The following is a 20,694-nucleotide window of genomic DNA, read 5'->3' as shown; positions in this document are numbered from 1 at the left end:
GACACAGCAACACACTTCAGTCACACACACACCAGTTGCTGTCAGCCTGACAGAGCAACACACTTCAGTCACACACACACACCAGTTGCCGTCAGCCTGACACAGCAACACACTTCAGTCACACACACACACACCAGTTGCCGTCAGCCTGACACAGCAACACACTTCAGTCACACACACACACCAGTTGCCGTCAGCCTGACAGAGCAACACACTTCAGTCAGACACAGTTGCTGCGTCAGCCTGACAGCAGCACACACTTCAGTCACACACACACCAGTTGCCGTCAGCCTGACAGAGCAACACACTTCAGTCACACACACACACACCAGTTGCCGTCAGCCTGACACAGCAACACACTTCAGTCCACACACACACACCAGTTGCCGTCAGCCTGACAGCAGCAACACACTTCAGTCACACCACACACACCAGTTGTGCCGTCAGCCTGACAGAGCAACACACTTCAGTCACACACACACCAGTTGCTGCCAGTCTGCCTGACAGAGCAACACACTTCAGTCACACACACACCAGTTGCCGTCAGCCTGACACAGGCAACACACTTCAGTCAGACACACACACCAGTTGCTCGTCAGCCTGACACAGCAACACACTTCAGTCACACACACACCAGTTGCTGCCGTCAGCCTGACAGAGCAACACACTCACCAGTTGCTGTCAGCCTGACACAGCAACACACTTCAGTCAGACACACACCAGTTGCTGTCAGCCTGACAGAGCAACACACTTCAGTCACACACACACCAGTTGCTGTCGTCAGCCTGACAGAGCAACACACTTCAGTCACACACACACCAGTTGCTGTCAGCCTGACACAGCAACACACTTCAGTCACACACACACCAGTTGCTGCCGTCAGCCTGACAGAGCAACACACTTCAGTCAGACACACACCAGTTGCTGCCGTCAGCCTGACAGAGCAACACACTTCAGTCACACACACACCAGTTGCCGTCAGCCTGACACAGCAACACACTTCAGTCAGACACACACCAGTTGCCGTCAGCCTGACACAGCAACACACTTCAGTCACACACACACCAGTTGCTGTCAGCCTGACACAGCAACACACTTCAGTCAGACACACACCAGTTGCCGTCAGCCTGACAGAGCAACACACTCACCAGTTGCCGTCAGCCTGACAGAGCAACACACTTCAGTCACACACACACCAGTTGCTGTCAGCCTGACAGAGCAACACACTTCAGTCACACACACACCAGTTGCCGTCAGCCTGACACAGCAACACACTTCAGTCAGACACACACCAGTTGCCGTCAGCCTGAAACAGCAACACACTTCAGTCACACACACACACCAGTTGCCGTCAGCCTGACAGAGCAACACACTTCAGTCAGACACACACCAGTTGCTGTCGTCAGCTACGGAGCTCTACAGACAGAACAAATAAATATCACTGAGATTCACGCAACTAGTATCACTGAAGAACTCCGTCCCTTGGATCAACCATCCATCTCATCTGCGTGCTTACAACAAAAGGTGTATGGAGCCGACTGGTCGCTGGTGGGAACGCTCACAACCAGCACACATGGCAAGGAAGCCCAAATGATGTATCTGTATTTCTTTTTATCACAACAGATTTCTCTGTGTGAAATTCGGGCTGCTCTCCCCAGGGAGAGTGCGTCGCTATACTACAGCGCCACCCTTTTTTTTTTTTTGTATTTTTTCCTGCGTGCAGTTTTATTTGTTTTTCCTATCGAAGTGGATTTTTCTACAGAATTTTGCCAGGAACAACCTTTTTGTTGCCGTGGGTTCTTTTAAGTGCGCTTAAGTGCATGCTGCACACGAGACCTCGGTTTATCGTCTCATCCGAATGACTAGCGTCCAGACCACCACTCAAGGTCTAGTGGAGGGGGAGAAAATATCAGCGGCTGAGCCATGATTCGAACCAGCGCGCTCAGATTCTCTCTCGCTTCCTAGGCGGACGGGTTACCTCTAGGCCATCACTCCATGTGTGTATAATGCTCAGCCAGCTGCTGTCAGCTGCGTACTGGGCCGGGCTTACTGTGAATGTTGTGTAAGACAGCACAAGACAGGCAGCAGTGGAGATCCCTGGTGCTGGCTCTGTGTGTCTCACAGCAAGAAGAGATTTCAGGTATGGCACACACAATGGACTGTTTTACTGATTGTGTAACTGCTGACTGACCCTGTCTGTATATTCAGCTCGCACAGTTAAAGGAGCTGATACTTTTTTGTGTGTGTGTTTCAAGTAGCAACCAGCAGTTTCTTGGGGGAATTTACATGACTAAACTGAATTAGTCTGGTGATGAACATTTGGTTTTTCTTTATTTCACCTTCAGTTCAAGTTTCTTGAACGATAGAAAAAAAAAGAAGAAAAAAAAAGAGAAAACACTTCAAGCACTGAGCTTCCAGAAGTGAGGATACTTTTCATAATTGAAACAGCCCTCGGCATCCCCACAGAACTGTGTATACTACACAGGAACATGGCGACGGAAACGTTTATTTGCGAGGCTCGTAACAAAGTAGTAGTGTGCCACACAAAAAGAAACAATGAATCACACAGCATGGCCAAGAAACACCACCACGTGTCCCTGCCCCCACTCGGGCAGGCGAGGTGGTCCCTCACCTTGATGTGGTAGGGCCCCAGGATGACCCAGCCACAGAAGAGGAAGCCGCAGTACATGGCCAGGGCGCAGAGCAGGAATCGAACCACGTTGGGGAAGGCCGTCTTCAGGGTCACAATCAGAATCTGCAACATGGCCGTTTGTTTATGCATCGTCCATCCACAGTGTGTGTGTTCAGTGTGTCAGAGACAGAGAGACACAGAGAGAGAGAGAGAGGGATGGAGATGGAGAGAGAGAATAAGTGAGAGAGACGGATGGAGTCAGAGGAAGAGAGAGTGAAGGAGGGAGAGCGATTGCTTGGACGTTTACAACGCAAAAAAATAAAATTTGAAATAAATATTACTGGAACATAGGCAGCATGGAATTTTCTCCCATTTTCAGCATGATATACATGTGTATGTGCGTGCATAGACTTGCGAGTGTGCATGTGGTTGTGTGCATGCCCATGTGTGTGTGTGTGTGTGTGTGTGTGTGTGTGTGTGTGTGTGCACTTTCTGTATGAGTTTCTGTGTTTGTGTGTGTGTGTGTGTAAGGGAGGGGGGGTTCAGCCCTGAGATGGCCTAAACGGTCGGCTGGGCTCTAAACAACATGAATTGAATTGAGGGGGGGTTGTGCATGTGTGTGCATGTGTTATATATGTGTGTGTGTGTGTGTGTGTGTGTGTGCGCGCGCGCACGTGTGTGTGTGTGTGGTTCTCTCTGTGTGTTCTCTGTGTGTGTGCAGGCGTGCACGTGCTCTCACATTGTACTTCTTGAAGAAGGCGAGGTAACGCAGAACGCCGATCCAGGCCAGCAGTCCCCCCAGCCCCAGCATCAGACTGCAGGCATCGTAGGTGTAGGAGGAGATAGGCACCACCTGTCACACACACACACACACACACACACACACACACACACACACACACACACACACACTTCATCATCATAGGGGTGAGGGGCGAGGGGTGAGGGGACGGAGGAGTGGCCGAGATGACAGCATCAGACTGCAGGCATCGTAGGTGTAGGAGGAGATAGGCACCACCTGTCACACACACACACACACACACACACACACACACTTCATCATCATAGGGGCGAGGGGTGAGGGGACGGAGGGGTGGCTGAGATGACAGACGCACAGACCCACATGCATATACATGGGCACGCAGACAGTACACACACACAGAGAACACAGGTACACAGACAACACACACACACACACACACAGAGGGGACACACATACACACACACACAGGACACACACATACAGAACACACACACACAAACAGAGAACACACACACACACACACACACACACACACAAACAGAGAACACACACGCCCTTCCACAACACACCCAGAAAACTCTCCCTTACCCTGGTCTCCAGCTGAATCTTGATGCTGGAGCCGATAATGGTGAAGATGTCGTTGATGATGATGAGGAAATACCAGAAACTGATAAACTCCAAGCGATCTTTCAGCTCAAGCTTCTTGCCGAAACGCTCTCGAAACATCTCCTCCGTCAACTGGAACACACACACACACACACACACACATGCGCAATTGCATACACACACATACATACACACACACACACAAAGCAACACCTGTCAGTTCTTTCTTGATTCTGCCTCTTTCTCTTCTGGCTGGCATCCCTGACAATGTCTTTTAAAAACTTCACAACTGCGCTGCAAGGCTCAAATTCCAGAACGCTTCAAGCATCCAGCAATACACTGACATGCAATCCTTCAGCAAAGGTCCAGTTCAAAAACACACAGGCACACGCACACATACACATGAACATGTACAGAAACACTTTAGTAAAGATGAAACGTCAATGGCTGTCTCTGTTACTTCTGCCCACCTTCATTTATATGCACCAAGAAACCACTTATCACACAGCTCTCACTTTGCTGTCACCTTATGTCAATCTCATAAAACAGCTTGCAGAAAACAAACCAACTGAACCTTTCTACTGTTGGCCAAAGTAGAAAGGTTCAGTTCATTTGTTTTCTGCAAGCTGTTTTATGAGATTGACATAAGGTTACAGCTATGATCTTTGTAGTTGCATTTCTTGTGAAGAGAGAGACAGAGAGAGAGGGGATGAGAGAGAGTGTATGTGTGTGTGTGTGTGCGCGTTGTGTGTGTGTGTGTGTGGGGGGGGGGGTAGATGTGCAATGCGGTTTGGCTGACTGAAATGAGAGGCACGTAAATTTCAGTAATCTGTATATTTGTATATAGCTATTTCCATTTGGTGCCATTTAATTTATCCTTTTATTTTCTATTCATTTTATTCATTTTATTTGTTTGTTGTTTTCTTCTTATGTTGGACATGTGCTACTGCCAAAAAGAAAATCTCTGTACCAAAAGTATAGACAATAAAGTTTGTGTATTGTGTGTATTGTAAATTGTCAATCTCATAAAACAGCTTGCAGAAAACAAACCAACTGAACCTTTCTACTGTTGGCCAAACTGTAAGCTATTGTCAATCTCATAAAACAGCTTGCAGAAAACAAACCAACTGAACCTTTTTACTGTTGGCCAAACTGTAAGCTATTGTCAATCTCATAAAACAGCTTGCAGAAAACAAACGAACTGAACCTTTCTACTGTTGGCCAAACTGTAAGCTATTGTCAATCTCATAAAACAGCTTGCAGAAAACAAACGAACTGAACCTTTCTACTGTTGGCCAAACTGTAAGCTATTGTCAATCTCATAAAACAGCTTGCAGAAAACAAACAAATTGAATCTTTCTACTGTTGGCCAAACTGTAAGCTATTGTCAATCTCATAAAACAGCTCGCAGAAAACAAACGAACTGAACCTTTCTACTGCTGGCCAAACTGTAAGCTATTGTCAATCTCATAAAACAGCTTGCAGAAAACAAACCAACTGAACCTTTCTACTGCTGGCCAAACTGTAAGCTATTGTCAATCTCATAAAACAGCTTGCAGAAAACAAACCAACTGAACCTTTCTACTGCTGGCCAAACTGTAAGCTATTGTCAATCTCATAAAACAGCTTGCAGAAAACAAAGTGAACCTTTTTACTGTTGGCCAAACTGTAAGCTATTGTCAATCTCATAAGACAGCTTGCAGAAAACAAAGTGAACCTTTTTACTGTTGGCCAAACTGTAAGCTATTGTCAATCTCATAAAACAGCTTGCAGAAAACAAACGAACTGAACCTTTCTACTGCTGGCTAAACTGTAAGCTATTGTCAATCTCATAAAACTAGCTTGCAGAAAACAAACAAATTGAATCTTTCTACTGTTGGCCAAACTGTAAGCTATTGTCAATCTCATAAAACAGCTTGCAGAAAACAAACCAACTGAATCTTTCTACTGTTGGCCAAACTGTAAGCTATTGTCAATCTCATAAAACAGCTTGCAGAAAACAAACCAACTGAATCTTTTTACTGTTGGCCAAACTGTAAGCTATTGTCAGTCTCATAAAACAGATTGCAGAAAACGAAGTGAACCTTTCTACTGTTGGCCAAACTATAAGCTATTGTCAATCTCATAAAACAGCTTGCAGAAAACAAAGTGAACTTTTTTACAGTTGTCCGAACTATAACTATAACTATTTGTCAATCTCATAAAAACAGTGCGCAAATAACAAACTGACCCTTTCACTGTTGGCCAAACTATAAGCTTATAGCAGTCTTGCAAAAAAACTGTGCACAGATAAGAAACCAGCTGACAATTTTACTGTTGGCTAAAGAATAAGCTCATGTCCATCTCGAAAAACAGTGCACAAAAAACCCCCAAAAAACCGACCCTTTTACTGTTGGCCAAACTGTAAGCTTACGTCAATCTCGTAAAACTGTGCAAACAACAACAAAAAAACCTCACTCTTTTACTGTTGGCCAAACTATAAGCTTATATCAATCTCATAAAACAGTGTGTAAACAAACAACCCCCCAAAAAATTGACTCTTTTACTGATGGCGAAACTGTCAGCTTATGTCAATCTCGTAAAACTGTGCAAACAACAAAAAAAAAAACCTCACTCTTTTACTGTTGGCCAAACAATAAGCTTATATCAATCTCATAAAACAGTGTGTAAACAAACAACCCCAAAAAAAACTGACTCTTTTACTGATGGCGAAACTGTAAGCTTACGTCCATCTCGTAAAACAGTGCACAGATGAAGAAAGCAACTGACCCGTTTGAGTCTCCATGAGCGAAACAAGGATCGCAGACACAGGAGGATGGACAGGATGCAGGTGGCGATGACCGACCCGTCCAGTCCCAAAGCGTTGGTCTTCATCCTCTCTTCGTCCTCTGAAACACCCAGCACCGTCATTACCTCCCTCACTCACTTACAGTGTGTGTGTTGGGAGGGGGTGGGGGGGCAGGTGTCAGGAGTGGGACGGGGCCTGGGGTGTGTGTGTGTGTGTGCAGGGTGTTTGTATCTCTGTGTGTGTGTGTGTGTGACTGAGAGTTGTGTGTGTGTGTGTGTGTGAGAGAGTGTGTGCATGTGCATGTGTGTGTGTGTCATTGTGTGCATGTGTGTGTCTGTATGTGTGTGAGTGTGTCAGTGTGTCTGTGTGTGCAAGTGTGTATGCGTGTGTGTGTGAATGTGTTTGTGTAAGTGTGTGTGCATGTATGTACGAGTGTGTGTGTGTGTGTGTGAGAAAGACTCAAAGAGAGTGTGAGATACTGTGTGTATGTGTGTGACTGTGCGTGAATGTGATTCTGTGAGTGTGTGTGTGCACATGTATGTGTGTGTGAGTGTGTGAATATGTACCCTACTGTATATGCATGCATCTGTTCATGGCTCCAACATTAGAATTTCAACACACTATGCTATATGCGAGTCCATGTTAACTGAGCACAAACTATAGTACCACCAAACACTGTCAACAACTAAAAACATTATTTGATACTCACAGAATTGGATTGGCTAGAAAATACAAAGAAAAGCAAAAAAAAAAAAGGGAAAAGAAAATGATCACCTTGTAAATGAAAAAAACAACAAACAACAACAATTTTCAGCATTAGGGGACATAATTTTGCCCAAACAACCACAACCACCTTACCTGCAGCACCAGGGGACATAATTTTGCCCAAACCAACCACAACCACCTTACCTGCAGCACCAGGGGACATAATTTTACCCAAACCAACCACGACCACCTCACCTGCAGCACCAGGGGACATAACTTTACCCAAACCAACCACAACCACCTTACCTGCAGCACCAGGGGACATAATTTTGCCCAAACCAACCACAACCACCTTACCTGCAGCACCAGGGGACATAACTTTACCCAAACCAACCACAACCACCTTACCTGCAGCACCAGGGGACATAATTTTGCCAGAGCAGACACGCTGGGTGATCGCACTCTCCAGGTTAATCAGCACCTGTCCACTGCGCTCATAGTTCTGGAACCGAATCTGCCGCCACAAACACACACACACACACACCATATAAATGTGCAATGAGGCTGCCCACTAACACCGAATCAAACAGATGGTGAATTGTGTATGAAAGAAGCAAGTACAAGTGGAAAAACAGAGACAGAAATGACATTCTAAGATTTTTTTAAATTTACTGAAAGCTCTGTTTGTGTGTGTGTGTGTGTGTGTGCGCACGCACGTTTATATGCGTGTGCACATTTGTGTGTAAGTGTGTGCGCGCATGCATGTGTTTTCTTTTCAATGCAACTGTGCATGAATTTGTGTGTGTATCTGTGATGGTGTGTGTGTGTGTGTGCTGTTTTTTTCTTGCGTGTGTGTGTGGGGGTGGAGTGTGGGAGGATTGGGTGTTCAACTTGTGTGATAGTGCACAATCGCATGTGTGTGTGTGTGTGTGTGTGCATGTGTGCGTGCATAAGAGAGAGAGAGAGAGAGAGAGAGTGTGTGTTTGTGTGTGTGTATGTGTGTGTGTGTGTGTGTGTGTGTGTGTGAGTGCATGCATGTGTGTCCCATTCTTTCAACTCAAGACTATGCACAAACATGTGCACACACACACACACACACACACACACACACAATGGGTGGAAAGGAGTGAGTCAAGCAATACTGAAATTACACAAGAAAAAAAAAGATTAATGCAAAAAAAAAAAAAAAAAAAAAAAAAAAAAAGGCACAAATACTACTGTCACATTCATGCTTATATATAAACCCCAGACATTTTCTTGTATGTCTTTAAAAAGGAAATCATTTCCCAATGCTACATTTAATCTTACACACTTACCGTGGCCCACTGGTGCAGTCAAAACCTCTGCCTTGCTCTACACCCACTGGGCCACCATATAGAAAGCATAATCATAAACCTTTCCTCTTTTGCTTTTTGTTTCTAGTCTGACATCTTCCTGCTGAAACCAAGTTCAAGAGAACCACAGCTCAAGAGAGACGAATGGATTGTGTGAGATCGTTTCTTTCTTAACCTGGACATCCTCGTGGGTGGTCACTAATTTAATGTCTATTCACTTGAACAATATTAGATAGGGATAAATAAAAAATTATAAAAAATAAAAAAAATTAAAAAAAAGTGCATGCACTGTGTGAGTGTGAATGTGTATGAGTATGTGCTTGAACTGTGTATCTTTTGCATATGTGACAGGAAAAAAACCATATAATTGTGTGACCTGGTTTGAGACAAAATTTGACAAAAAACAAGAACGCCAGAGAATCGACAGACAGACAGGCAGAAAATACGAAAAAAAAACTTAGCCGTATGGAGAGCACAGGAACAGGAGTCATAATGGCTGCCGGAAAAAGAGGGCGCTAGCCAGCGGGACAAAGGGGAGGTTACCTACATCCGGGAGGTTATCGGCTGTAGTTTCCTTTTCTCCGCATAGGCGGATAGTAGTTTGCACAGGACAGGAATGTCAGACCCCTGCCGGAGTAACTGCACTAGCTGGGTCACGGTTAAGTATGTGTAATTAAAAAAGCAGTTTTGAAAGCAGAGAGACGGGCGCAATAGCCGAATGGTTAAAGCGTTGGACTTTCAATCTGAGGGTCCCGGGTTCGAATCTCGGTGACGGCGCCTGGTGGGTAAAGGGTGGAGATTTTTCCGATCTCCCAGGTCAGCATGTGTGCAGACCTGCTAGTGCCTGAACCCCCTTCGTGTGTACATGCAAGCAAAAGATCAAATACGCACGTTAAAGATCCTGTAATCCATGTCAGCGTTCGGTGGGTTATGGAAACAAGTACATACCCAGCATGCACACCCCCGAAAGCGGAGTATGGCTGCCTACATGGCGGGGTAAAAACGGTCATACACGTAAAAGCCCACTCGTGTATATACGAGTGAACGTGGGAGTTGCAGCCCACGAACGCTGAAGAAGAAGAAGAAGAAAGCAGAGATTTTACCCCCAGTCGAAAGCAAGAATCAGTGGTAGAAATAAATGCCACACAAGGTAGAACAAAAACACCACGACGTCTGACTGACTCACCGTGGAGTCAACCTTGTAGCAGATCGGGCCATGGTGTGTTTCAATCAGATTCAGGTGGAAGGTATTGAACGAGAAATCCAGAGTCAGCTCCGTCAACCTTTTGGAAGAGGACACACACATGCACACACACACACACACATGCGCACACACACACGCACGCACGCACACACACACACACACGCACACACACTCACGGCACACACACACGCACGCATGCGCACATGCACTCACACTCACGCACACACACACGCAAGCACACATGCGCACACATGCACGCACACACACACATGCGCACACACACACACACACACACGCGTGCGCGCACAAGCACACACACACACATAAACACACACACACACACACACGCACACGGCACACACACACGTACACATGCGCACACATGCATGCACACACACACGCACACCGCACACACACACATGCGTACACATGCATGCACACACACACACGTGCGTGCGCACAAGCACACACACGCTCAAGCACACACACACACATAAACACACACACACACACACACACACATGGGGTAAGCATCTAAGTGCCTTCCACAGACTGCAGACCACAATGAAACATCCAAAATATTTGGAAAAAAAACCTTCATGATAAATAATCGTCCTGAAAATCTTTTGTGGTCCTTGTCTTCTTTTTCTTCTGGTTTCCACCCTCATCAAATTCTTCATTCTTATACATGTACTAATGTTATGATGAAGTAAAACACTAGATAAACTCACCTTCCACCTACCTCTCATTTCACTCACATCATCATTTTCTCTATCAAAACACGTCTCCCTTATGCACATGTACAAGTAACCACCCCTTCCCCACTGTTAATACTCTTTGTAGGGGAAGTTCTTAATAATAACAATAATAATAATGATTAAGAATCATAATGGATACTTGTATAGCACACTGCTCTAGGTGCTTTACAAAACTCAAGGTTTCATACTTAATACAATACATCAACATTAACTATATACACCAAAATGCAACTAGCAAACTACACACACACACACATAACCACAATGCTTACGTACTCTTCTATTCAATTCAGTTCAAAATATTTTACTGTCTGCTTTAAGCGACTGAAACAGAAAATTTTCCTTTGGTCCATTCAAATGCCCGTCAACAAATATCAAAGAGAAATGAAAAAACGTATAACTATAAGTAACTGGCACACCCTTCCTTGAGCACAACACACACATCAATTATCATGTAAAATGAAAACATTTCAAGTAAAAAAGTATTATATTTGAAATACAAGTGAAATACTAGATAATCTTCTTCTTCTGCGTTCACTCGTATGCACACGAGGGGGCTTTTACGTGTATGACCGTTTTTACCCCGCACTGTAGGCAGCCATACTCCGTTTTCAGGGGTGTGCATGCTGGGTATGTTTTTGTTTCCATAACCCACCGAACGCTGACATGGATTACAGGATCTTTAACGTGCGTATTTGATCTTCTGCTTGCATATACACACGAAGGGGGTTCAGGTACTAGCAGGTCTGCACATATGTTGACCTGGGAGATCGTAAAAATCTCCACCCTTTACCCACCAGGCGCCGTCACCGTGATTCGAACCCGAGACCCTCAGATTGACAGTCCAACGCTTTAACCACTCGGCTATTGCGCCCATCATACTAGATAATAAATTTAAAAAAACCTGTGCACCCTTCACTGATTGCTGTTTGCAGTGACGTAATCTGATGTTCAGAAAGGACTGACATAAACTAAACAGGCACTCACTTTGTGAACGGGATGGTTATGTTCGTTTCTTTGAAGAAAGCGCGGATGTCGTACGGATTCTTGCCCTCCAAGGGAACCAAGTGAGTACAGTCTGAAATAGAAATGAATCAAGTTATTATTTATTTAGTTCTTATTTATCAAAAACAACAACAAGAGAGGCAAGGCTTTCAAGACTCACTTGTGATACACTTAAAAAAAAAAATCAAAAAAAAAAAAAATCCAAGGTTTTTATGTATTGAGCATAATTTCAAAATGTAATGTTTAAGATGAGAAAGATCAGTTTAAAGCAAATTAAGTCCCCTAGCATTAATTACAGAGTAATTTCCCTTGTTCACTATCTGCACCAAACGTTTGCAAAATAAATAAAACTTCCATGCTTAGCAAAAGAAGTTCCTGTTTGAACAAAAAATGATAATAATGACTGCTCTTGTTGTTGGGTCAGAATATCAGATCAAAGTGCCAAGTTTAGAGAATACAAAAAATATAAATATAACAGTAAATGCAGTTTGCATATAATTAAGCTTCATTTTTTATTTTTTTGTGCCCATCCCAGAGGTGCAATATTGTTTTAAACAAGATGACTGGAAAGAACTGAATATTTCCTATTTTTATGCCTAATTTGGTGTCAATTGACAAAGTATTTGCAGAGAAAATGTCAATGTTAAAGTTTACCACAGACACACAGACACACACACACAGGGTTAAAACATAGACTCACTTTGTTTACACAAGTAAGTCAACAAGTGATTCAAGTTAAAGAAAAGCATCCAGAGGTCAAACGGACAGTAACTAAATCTAAACACATGCTTCAATCTAAAGAAAAGCATGGCAAGGAAAAAAAAATGGACAAAAACAATGCAACTGAACAAACTGATCCTACAGTGAGTCTGGGAAACACAGAGTCTGGTTCACAGCAGCAGTTACTACACTCCTCACCAACACCATCCGTTTCCTTGAAAAACATTTGTGTCGGTAACCACCGTGTATGAACAACGTCACTGGTCCCCCGAGACTGGTTTGGTCACAAGGGGGCGCGGCACTGCGCTGCTGATTAACCCGTAACGCCTCGCCAGCATTCTCCATTTCCGGCGGTTGTGGGGCAGGGGGCCTGAGTTCTGGCAAAGCCCCCCTCTGTCCACTCTGTGATGATGTCTGCCCACTTTCTTTCACTGTCTGACTTGTCTCCCTTCTCCCTGCACTGCTTCCTTGAAGGACGGTGTGTCGTCAGAGCCCGTCGGGTCTTGTCACGTGGCCACACCATATCATTTTCCTTTTTTTTTCTTTTTTCTCAACTGTGGCCAGTATGTCTTTATACTGATCCACATGCTGTATGATGGTTTTCCTGACTGCTTCATTTTGTGATGTCGTCTTTATAGAAGACGCCAAGGAGTCCCCTGAAGCGTATGACCTGTCCCTTGAGACAAGTAACTCCTCCCAGCCCATGGTGAAATCTTTAACCACCAAGCTGTCAGCACCACCACCAGTAGAGTTACTTGACACATTGACAACCACCAAGCTGTCAGCACCACCACCAGTCAAGTTACTTGACACATTGACAACCACCAAGCTGTCAGCACCACCACCAGTCAAGTTACTTGACACATTGACAACCACCAAGCTGTCAGCACCACCACCAGTCAAGTTACTTGACACATTGACAACCACCAAGCTGTCAGCACCACGACCAGTAGAGTCACTTGACACATTGACAACCACCAAACTGTCAGCACCACGACCAGTAGAGTTACTTGACACATTGACAACCACCAAGCTGTCAGCACCACCACCAGTCGAGTCACTTGACACATTGACAACCACCAAGCTGTCAGCACCACCACCAGTAGAGTTACTTGACACATTGACAACCACCAAGCTGTCAGCACCACCACCAGTCAAGTTACTTGACACATTGACAACCACCAAACTGTCAGCACCACGACCAGTAGAGTCACTTGACACATTGACAACCATCAAGCTGTCAGCACCACGACCAGTAAAGTTACTTGACACATTGACAACCACCAAGCTGTCAGCACCACCACCAGTCAAGTTACTTGACACATTGACAACCACCAAGCTGTCAGTACCACGACAAGTAAAGTTACTTGACACATTGACAACCACCGAGCTGTCAGCACCACGACCAGTCAAGTTACTTGACACATTGACAACCACCAAGCTGTCAGCACCACGACCTGTAAAGTTACTTGACACATTGACAACCACCAAGCTGTCAGCACCACCACCAGTCAAGTTACTTGACACATTGACAACCACCAAGCTGTCAGCACCACTCACCAGTCAAGTTACTTGACACATTGACAACCACCAAGCTGTCAGCACCACCACCAGTCAAGTTACTTGACACATTGACAACCACCAAGCTGTCAGCACCACGACCTGTAAAGTTACTTGACACATTGACAACCACCAAGCTGTCAGCACCACCACCAGTCAAGTTACTTGACACATTGACAACCACCAAGCTGTCAGCACCACCACCAGTAGAGTTACTTGACACATTGACAACCACCAAGCTGTCAGCACCACCACCAGTAGAGTTACTTGACACATTGACAACCACCAAACTGTCAGCACCACCACCAGTAGAGTCACTTGACACATTGACAACCACCAAGCTGTCATCACCACCACCAGTAGAGTCACTTGACACATTGACAACCACCAAGCTGTCATCACCACCACCAGTCAAGTTACTTGACACATTGACAACCACCAAGCTGTCAGCACCACCACCAGTAGAGTCACTTGACACATTGACAACCACCAAGCTGTCAGCACCACCACCAGTAGAGTCACTTGACACATTGACAACCACCAAGCTGTCATCACCACCACCAGTCAAGTTACTTGACACATTGACAACCACCAAGCTGTCAGCACCACCACCAGTCAAGTTACTTGACACATTGACAACCACCAAGCTGTCAGCACCACGACCAGTAGAGTCACTTGACACATTGACAACCACCAAGCTGTCAGCACCACCACCAGTCAAGTTACTTGACACATTGACAACCACCAAGCTGTCAGCACCACCACCAGTCAAGTTACTTGACACATTGACAACCACCAAGCTGTCAGCACCACCACCAGTAAAGTTACTTGACACATTGACAACCACCAAGCTGTCAGCACCACCACCAGTCAAGTTACTTGACACACTGACAACCACCAAGCTGTCAGCACCACCACCAGTAGAGTCACTTGACACATTGACAACCACCAAGCTGTCAGCACCACCACCAGTCAAGTTACTTGACACATTGACAACCACCAAGCTGTCAGCACCACCACAACCAGTCAAGTTACTTGACACATTGACAACCACCAAGCTGTCAGCACCACCACCAGTCAAGTTACTTGACACATTGACAACCACCAAGCTGTCAGCACCACCACCAGTCAAGTTACTTGACACATTGACAATCAAATGTGATAAAACAGGAGTTTTCTCTTCTCATTGATCCCTTTCAAATGGCTGCAGTCTCATCTCATCTCATCTCATCTATCCCTTGACCCGTGGGTGGGTCGTTGGGGCACCATGGATGACTGCCTGGTCAGCTCGCGCCACCTGCCTCGGTCCTCAGCGGCCCTTTGAGTTGTGGCAAATGGCAGGCCCGTCCACTCTTTGATGTTGTCCTCCCACCGCTTTCTCTGTCTGCCTCTCTTCCTCCTTCCTTGTACGGTACCCTGCAGGATGGTCTTGGCTAGGCCGTCTGATCGTGTGACGTGTCCATACCAGCGGAGCTTGCGTTCCTTCACTGTGGTTAGCAGGTCTTTGAATGGGCCAATGGCGTTTTGGACTCTTCTTTTCACTTCCTCATTTGTGATGTGTTCTAATTTTTGCTTAGAGGATGTATTTGCTTACCACAAAAGCAGATTTTCTTTTCTTCAAAATGTTTGCCAGAGATAACGCTTTTGTTGCCGTGGATTGTTTCACCTGTGCAAAGTGCAAGCTGTGTACAAAAGACCTCCATTTACCATCTCACCCAGTAACAAGGAAGTGGTGGTAGCAGTCCAGCAAATACACAGCTCAACACACAACACCAAACAACCTTCTAATAATAATAATAATACATAGTATTTTATATAATGCTGAAACTTGTGCAGAGACAAATCAAAGCGCTTTCACACCAGTCACTCACATGCAAAGCAACCTTCTCACCAAAAAAGAAAAAAGCCACTGGGAATCTCAACTCACTGTGCACAATCCCTGGCCTGACGATGAAGGTGCCGTTGTGAAAAGCACGGTAGTTGTTGAGGCTGGTGCACAATCTGATGGGAAGGATGGTGTCATTGCTGTCTCTCTGTGGGTCGACGACAGCCAGAGACATGCTTGACAGATTGTGGTACTGAAACAAACAAACAAAATAAATAAATAAAGAGAGAAAGGATAACAGACTGTTGCATTGAAACAAGAAGTATGTGTGTCATAGATTATAGCACTGAAACAAGAAAGATGTGTCATAGATTACAGCACTGAAACAAGAAAGATGTGTCATGGATTATAGCACTGAAACAAGAAATATGTGTGTCATAGATTATAGCACTGAAACAAGAAATATGTGTGTCATAGATTACAGCACTGAAACAAGAAAGATGTGTCATGGATTATAGCACTGAAACAAGAAATATGCATGTCATAGATTACAGCACTGAAACAAGAAAGATGTGTCATAGAACTGAAACAAGAAATATGTGTGTCATAGATTACAGCACTGAAACAAGAAAGATGTGTCATGGATTATAGCACTGAAACAAGAAAGATGTGTCATAGATTATAGCACTGAAACAAGAAAGATGTGTCATAGATTATAGCACTGAAACAAGAAATATGTGTCATAGATTATAGCACTGAAATGAGAAGTATGTGTGTCATAGATTATAGCACTGAAACAAGAAATATGTGTGTCATAGATTATAGCACTGAAACAAGAAATATGTGTGTCATAGATTATAGCACTGAAACAAGAAATATGTGTGTCATAGATTATAGCACTGAAACAAGAAATATGTGTGTCTCATAGTAGATTATACCACTGAAACAAGAAATATGTGTGTCACAGATGATCGTACTGAAATACGGTCATAGGTTGTAGTACGGAAGCAAGAAATATGAATATAGGCTGCAGCACTGAAACACGAAATATGAACACATGCACACAACCACACACACACTCACTTACACTCACACACACACCCCTCAGCCCCCCACACCCAAACTCACCTGGCTCCAGGTAAACTGCACGGCGTCCAGAAGTTGGTCCACACTGTAGAGGGCGTAGGTACCGGTGGCAGGGGGGTAGGGCATGGTTTCGAACCCCGTGTCCCAATCCTTCAGCAGCAGATGCTTCAGTGTCTTCTGGTTGTGCTCAAAGTACTCTACCACGTCCGACCGCTGGCGCCCAAAATCAACAAGCTGAGGAGACAAAGTTTTTTTTTTGTTACTGATGCTTGTACACGTATGATAGTCGTGTCCACTATGACCATCAAAACAGCAGCAGCGGAGGCAACTGCTGTCCCCGACTATCTGGGCCAGAATTTGATTATAGTGGAGAGTGTCTCGCCCACTTTACACCCCCACTCTCTCAGCCAAGAGGGTTTTAGGACAGTTGGCATTCCCCCAAAGGCCAGCTAGCCCCCAAGGCTGCAGCACTAAGTGCTGGTGCAGTCTAGCCTCCTAGTTTGAGAGTCATAGTCCTTCACAAAAGACTAAGCTGTAAATGACTTCTCATTGCAATGGAGAAACCATTGATCATACAGCTCTCACACTGCTGTTGGCCCGGCTGTAAGCTTATGTCAATCTGTGATATAAGCTGAGCGCTGACATGACTGATACTTACCATGCGCCAATCCTCGGTCAGCGAATTAACTTTACAAACATAAAGTCATTTGCATGACAGGCTGCCTGCGTGGTAGAACCTTACTGACACCTGTTTGAAACCCAAGACCTGGTTGTTTTATACCAAGGTCAAAGGCCTGGCATCGTTTTTTTTTTTCTTTTTTTTTTTTTCTTTTTTTTTTTACTGCAAGATGTGGTGTGGCATATATATAGATCTGTCTGCATGCCCCGGTACCTCCTGAAAACACTGAGATAAGGCCCCCCACACACCCCACACACCCCCACTCTCCCACCCACCCCCATGGGCGTCACGTCACTCTCACCTGTACGGTGATGATGATGATCTTGACGAACTGGATCAGCATCTTCCAGGGGATGTCCCTGCGGGCCTTGAACTTGTTCCAGGGGTCCATGAAGAAGAACTTGACCCGGCGACGGAGCTGCTCCACCTGCTCCTCCGTCCACCTCCGCTTCTTGTCCTCCCCCGTCCCTCTTCCAAACCACCACCTCCTCCTCCTCCTTCTCCCCTCAACCCCCGTGCTGGTCACTTCCAGTCGGCTTGGTTCCCCATCTCGGCAGTTGTCATCGGCGTCATCAGCGATGATTTGGTAGGGGTTGGGGTTGCTGTTGTCGTTGCCGTTGCCGTTGTCGTTGTCTGCGTCTGTGCGGGGATCGTTCAAGTCCAGGCGGGTCAGCTCAGGGTAGGACGCTGACGCTGGAGGGGCATCATCATTGTTGATGCTGAGGTTGCCATTGACGATCTCCACCCTCGGCTCAATCACCATGGGTCTCATTTCTGCACACAGGCACATGCTTGAGTGTACATAAAATTGTAAAAAAAATAAAAATAAAAATAAATAAATAAATAAAAATATATATATATAAAGATGTTGAAAAATTACAATTCAAAATTCCACACATTTCACCAAAGATACGTGGAGTGCACAACATATCAAGAAACACTCTTTGCTCAAAATGACATGAAGATACAAAAAAATATATATATGGCTACATTGTGCATACATTTTTGTTGTTGTTTATTTCATATCTGTACAGTTTTATTGCAAAATACACAAACTTATCTTTCACCAGTTGTTAATGTCATTCAGATCGTCTCCATCACCTTGTGAGAAGGAGTGAAAGAAAACAGTCTGCTAGTGGAAGAAAATCAAAGTGAAATAAAAAAGCGGTGCTAACTATGCAATTTTCTGTCATCAGTAGTAGGCCCCAGTAGGCAGCGTCATGTGTTATGTTGAATCAGAACTGGTATCACTCAACACCACCAAAAGTGATTCAACAGCAGTGCAGGGTCTCCTCTGGTGTGCGGCAGCCTAACACAGACAGTGCCCTAGAAAACCTAGATGAGGCTGTGTATGGGGATGAACAGTATAGGAGTAATGCCACTCATATGATGCAAATGATGGGACGGGACCAAAAAAAAAGTGTAACAAAACAAAATCAAACCTATTCAAAGGGCGTTCAGTTCTTGTTTTTTTTTTTTTGCCACTCTGTAAGTTAGCCTTTGTTGTGTGTGTGTGTGTTTTTTGTTTTTTTTTTGTTTTTTTTTTTTTAATCATGTTGATTCATTTTATCTTCCCACAGTTTCACTTGTATTTGTAGGGGCTGCTATTGGACTTTTTTTTTTCTTTTTTTTTATGAATAAATTACAGTAGTTTTTCCCATTTGAAAATAGCATTCATACATCATAGCATTTCTTAATGCATTTTACTGTATTTAGCAGAGAGATAAATCAGGCTCCATGTTTTATTACTTTCATTTCTTTTTTCCTTTTAGCTAGTTCATTAAAATGTTTTACTCTGATATTCTAGTTCAACATTTGTCGTTCTGACGTGTGGGGCAGACTCGACTGCGGGTTGGCAGATTGTGTGGTGGGAGTGACCAGCTTCTGTATGCACACATGATGTCCAATTAGATTAATAAAAGATGTACTGCAACAAAATTAATTACATGGGTTGCAATTCCCACCGCACTGTTGCATTGTATTGTATTGTATTGTTTGTACTGTATTACTCTTTTTGTCACAACAGATTTCTATTGTAGTTTTGTACTGTATTCTATTGTAGTGTACCGCACTGGATTGCTCTTTTTGTCACAACAGATTTCTCTGTGTGAAATTCGGGGCTGCTCTCCACAGGGAGAGCGCGTCACCACACTGAGAGCACCGTCCTTTTTCTTACCTGCCTGCAATTTCATTTGTTTTCCTATCCAAAAGTGAATTTTTTCTACATCATTTGGCCAGGAACAACCCTTTTGTGGCCATAGGTTCTTTTACAGGCGCTACGTGCATGCTGCATACAGGACTTCAGTTTATCACCTCATCCGAATGACTAGCATCCAGACCACCACTCATGGTGTAGTGGAGGAGTAAGAAAAATACTGGCGACTGTGGGATTCGAACCAGCGCGCTCAGATTCTCTCGCTTCCTAGGTGGACGCGTTACCATTAGACCAACACTCTTATCTGTGTGTCGCACTGCATACGCAAACATCTGATGCACCGATTAACGACCCATGAACCTGACAGCACAAGTAACAAACGACAGTAATAATGAACCCTGACGTCAAAACTGTGAGGGAAAGGCACGCTGATAGTAAGTATGTACGTAACCTCACGCAGACCTTGTTATCAGGCAACTGTGTCACGCAGATAATGACCTTGTTAAAAAAAAATATAAGAGTGATAAGAAGACTCGTTACCATGTAAAACAGTTTGTCAAACTTAAAATTCGCTGAATGTAATGGAAAGAAATCCTAAACATCGAGTGACAGGAAGGAAAAGAAGAATGAAAATAGCCAAACAATCACACACACACACACACACACACACATTTCTCTTCCTTCCTATTTGGAAAAAAAAAAAATTGAGGCAAGGAAAGAATCAACACCTTGTCAGCAAGATTCCTTCAGGTTTAAAGTATGCTGCTGTAAATGTAAACGTTCAGGTACGGTGTCTAAGAAATGTGTCAAAAAATAGTCAAATAAGTAGTCTTTAGCATATATATGCCATGTAAAGACCCTGACATGCACAGAC

At 44.4% G+C, this 20,694-nt stretch overlaps 1 protein-coding gene across 1 annotated transcript in view; it reads right to left on the bottom strand.

Moving 5' to 3' along the window:
- The window catches only part of LOC143280399 (mucolipin-3-like), a 37,594-nt gene that overhangs the window by 8,269 nt on the left and 8,631 nt on the right, over nt 1–20,694 (bottom strand). Inside the window, exons 2-11 of the mRNA XM_076585033.1 lie at nt 17,967–18,439; nt 17,029–17,220; nt 16,003–16,153; nt 11,778–11,868; nt 10,015–10,111; nt 7,903–8,008; nt 6,771–6,889; nt 3,984–4,133; nt 3,372–3,485; nt 2,633–2,755 (exon numbers count right to left, since the gene is read on the bottom strand). Coding sequence (XP_076441148.1) covers nt 2,633–2,755; nt 3,372–3,485; nt 3,984–4,133; nt 6,771–6,889; nt 7,903–8,008; nt 10,015–10,111; nt 11,778–11,868; nt 16,003–16,153; nt 17,029–17,220; nt 17,967–18,439 — 1,616 coding nt within the window. The remainder of the gene's footprint in view (nt 1–2,632; nt 2,756–3,371; nt 3,486–3,983; nt 4,134–6,770; nt 6,890–7,902; nt 8,009–10,014; nt 10,112–11,777; nt 11,869–16,002; nt 16,154–17,028; nt 17,221–17,966; nt 18,440–20,694) is intronic.

Source organism: Babylonia areolata, chromosome 3 (genome assembly GCF_041734735.1).
Source record: "Babylonia areolata isolate BAREFJ2019XMU chromosome 3, ASM4173473v1, whole genome shotgun sequence".
In the NCBI taxonomy this organism is placed as follows: domain Eukaryota; kingdom Metazoa; phylum Mollusca; class Gastropoda; order Neogastropoda; family Buccinidae; genus Babylonia; species Babylonia areolata.
Note: the sequence above shows the minus strand (reverse complement) of the source record. Positions and strands in the feature narration are given on the sequence as shown.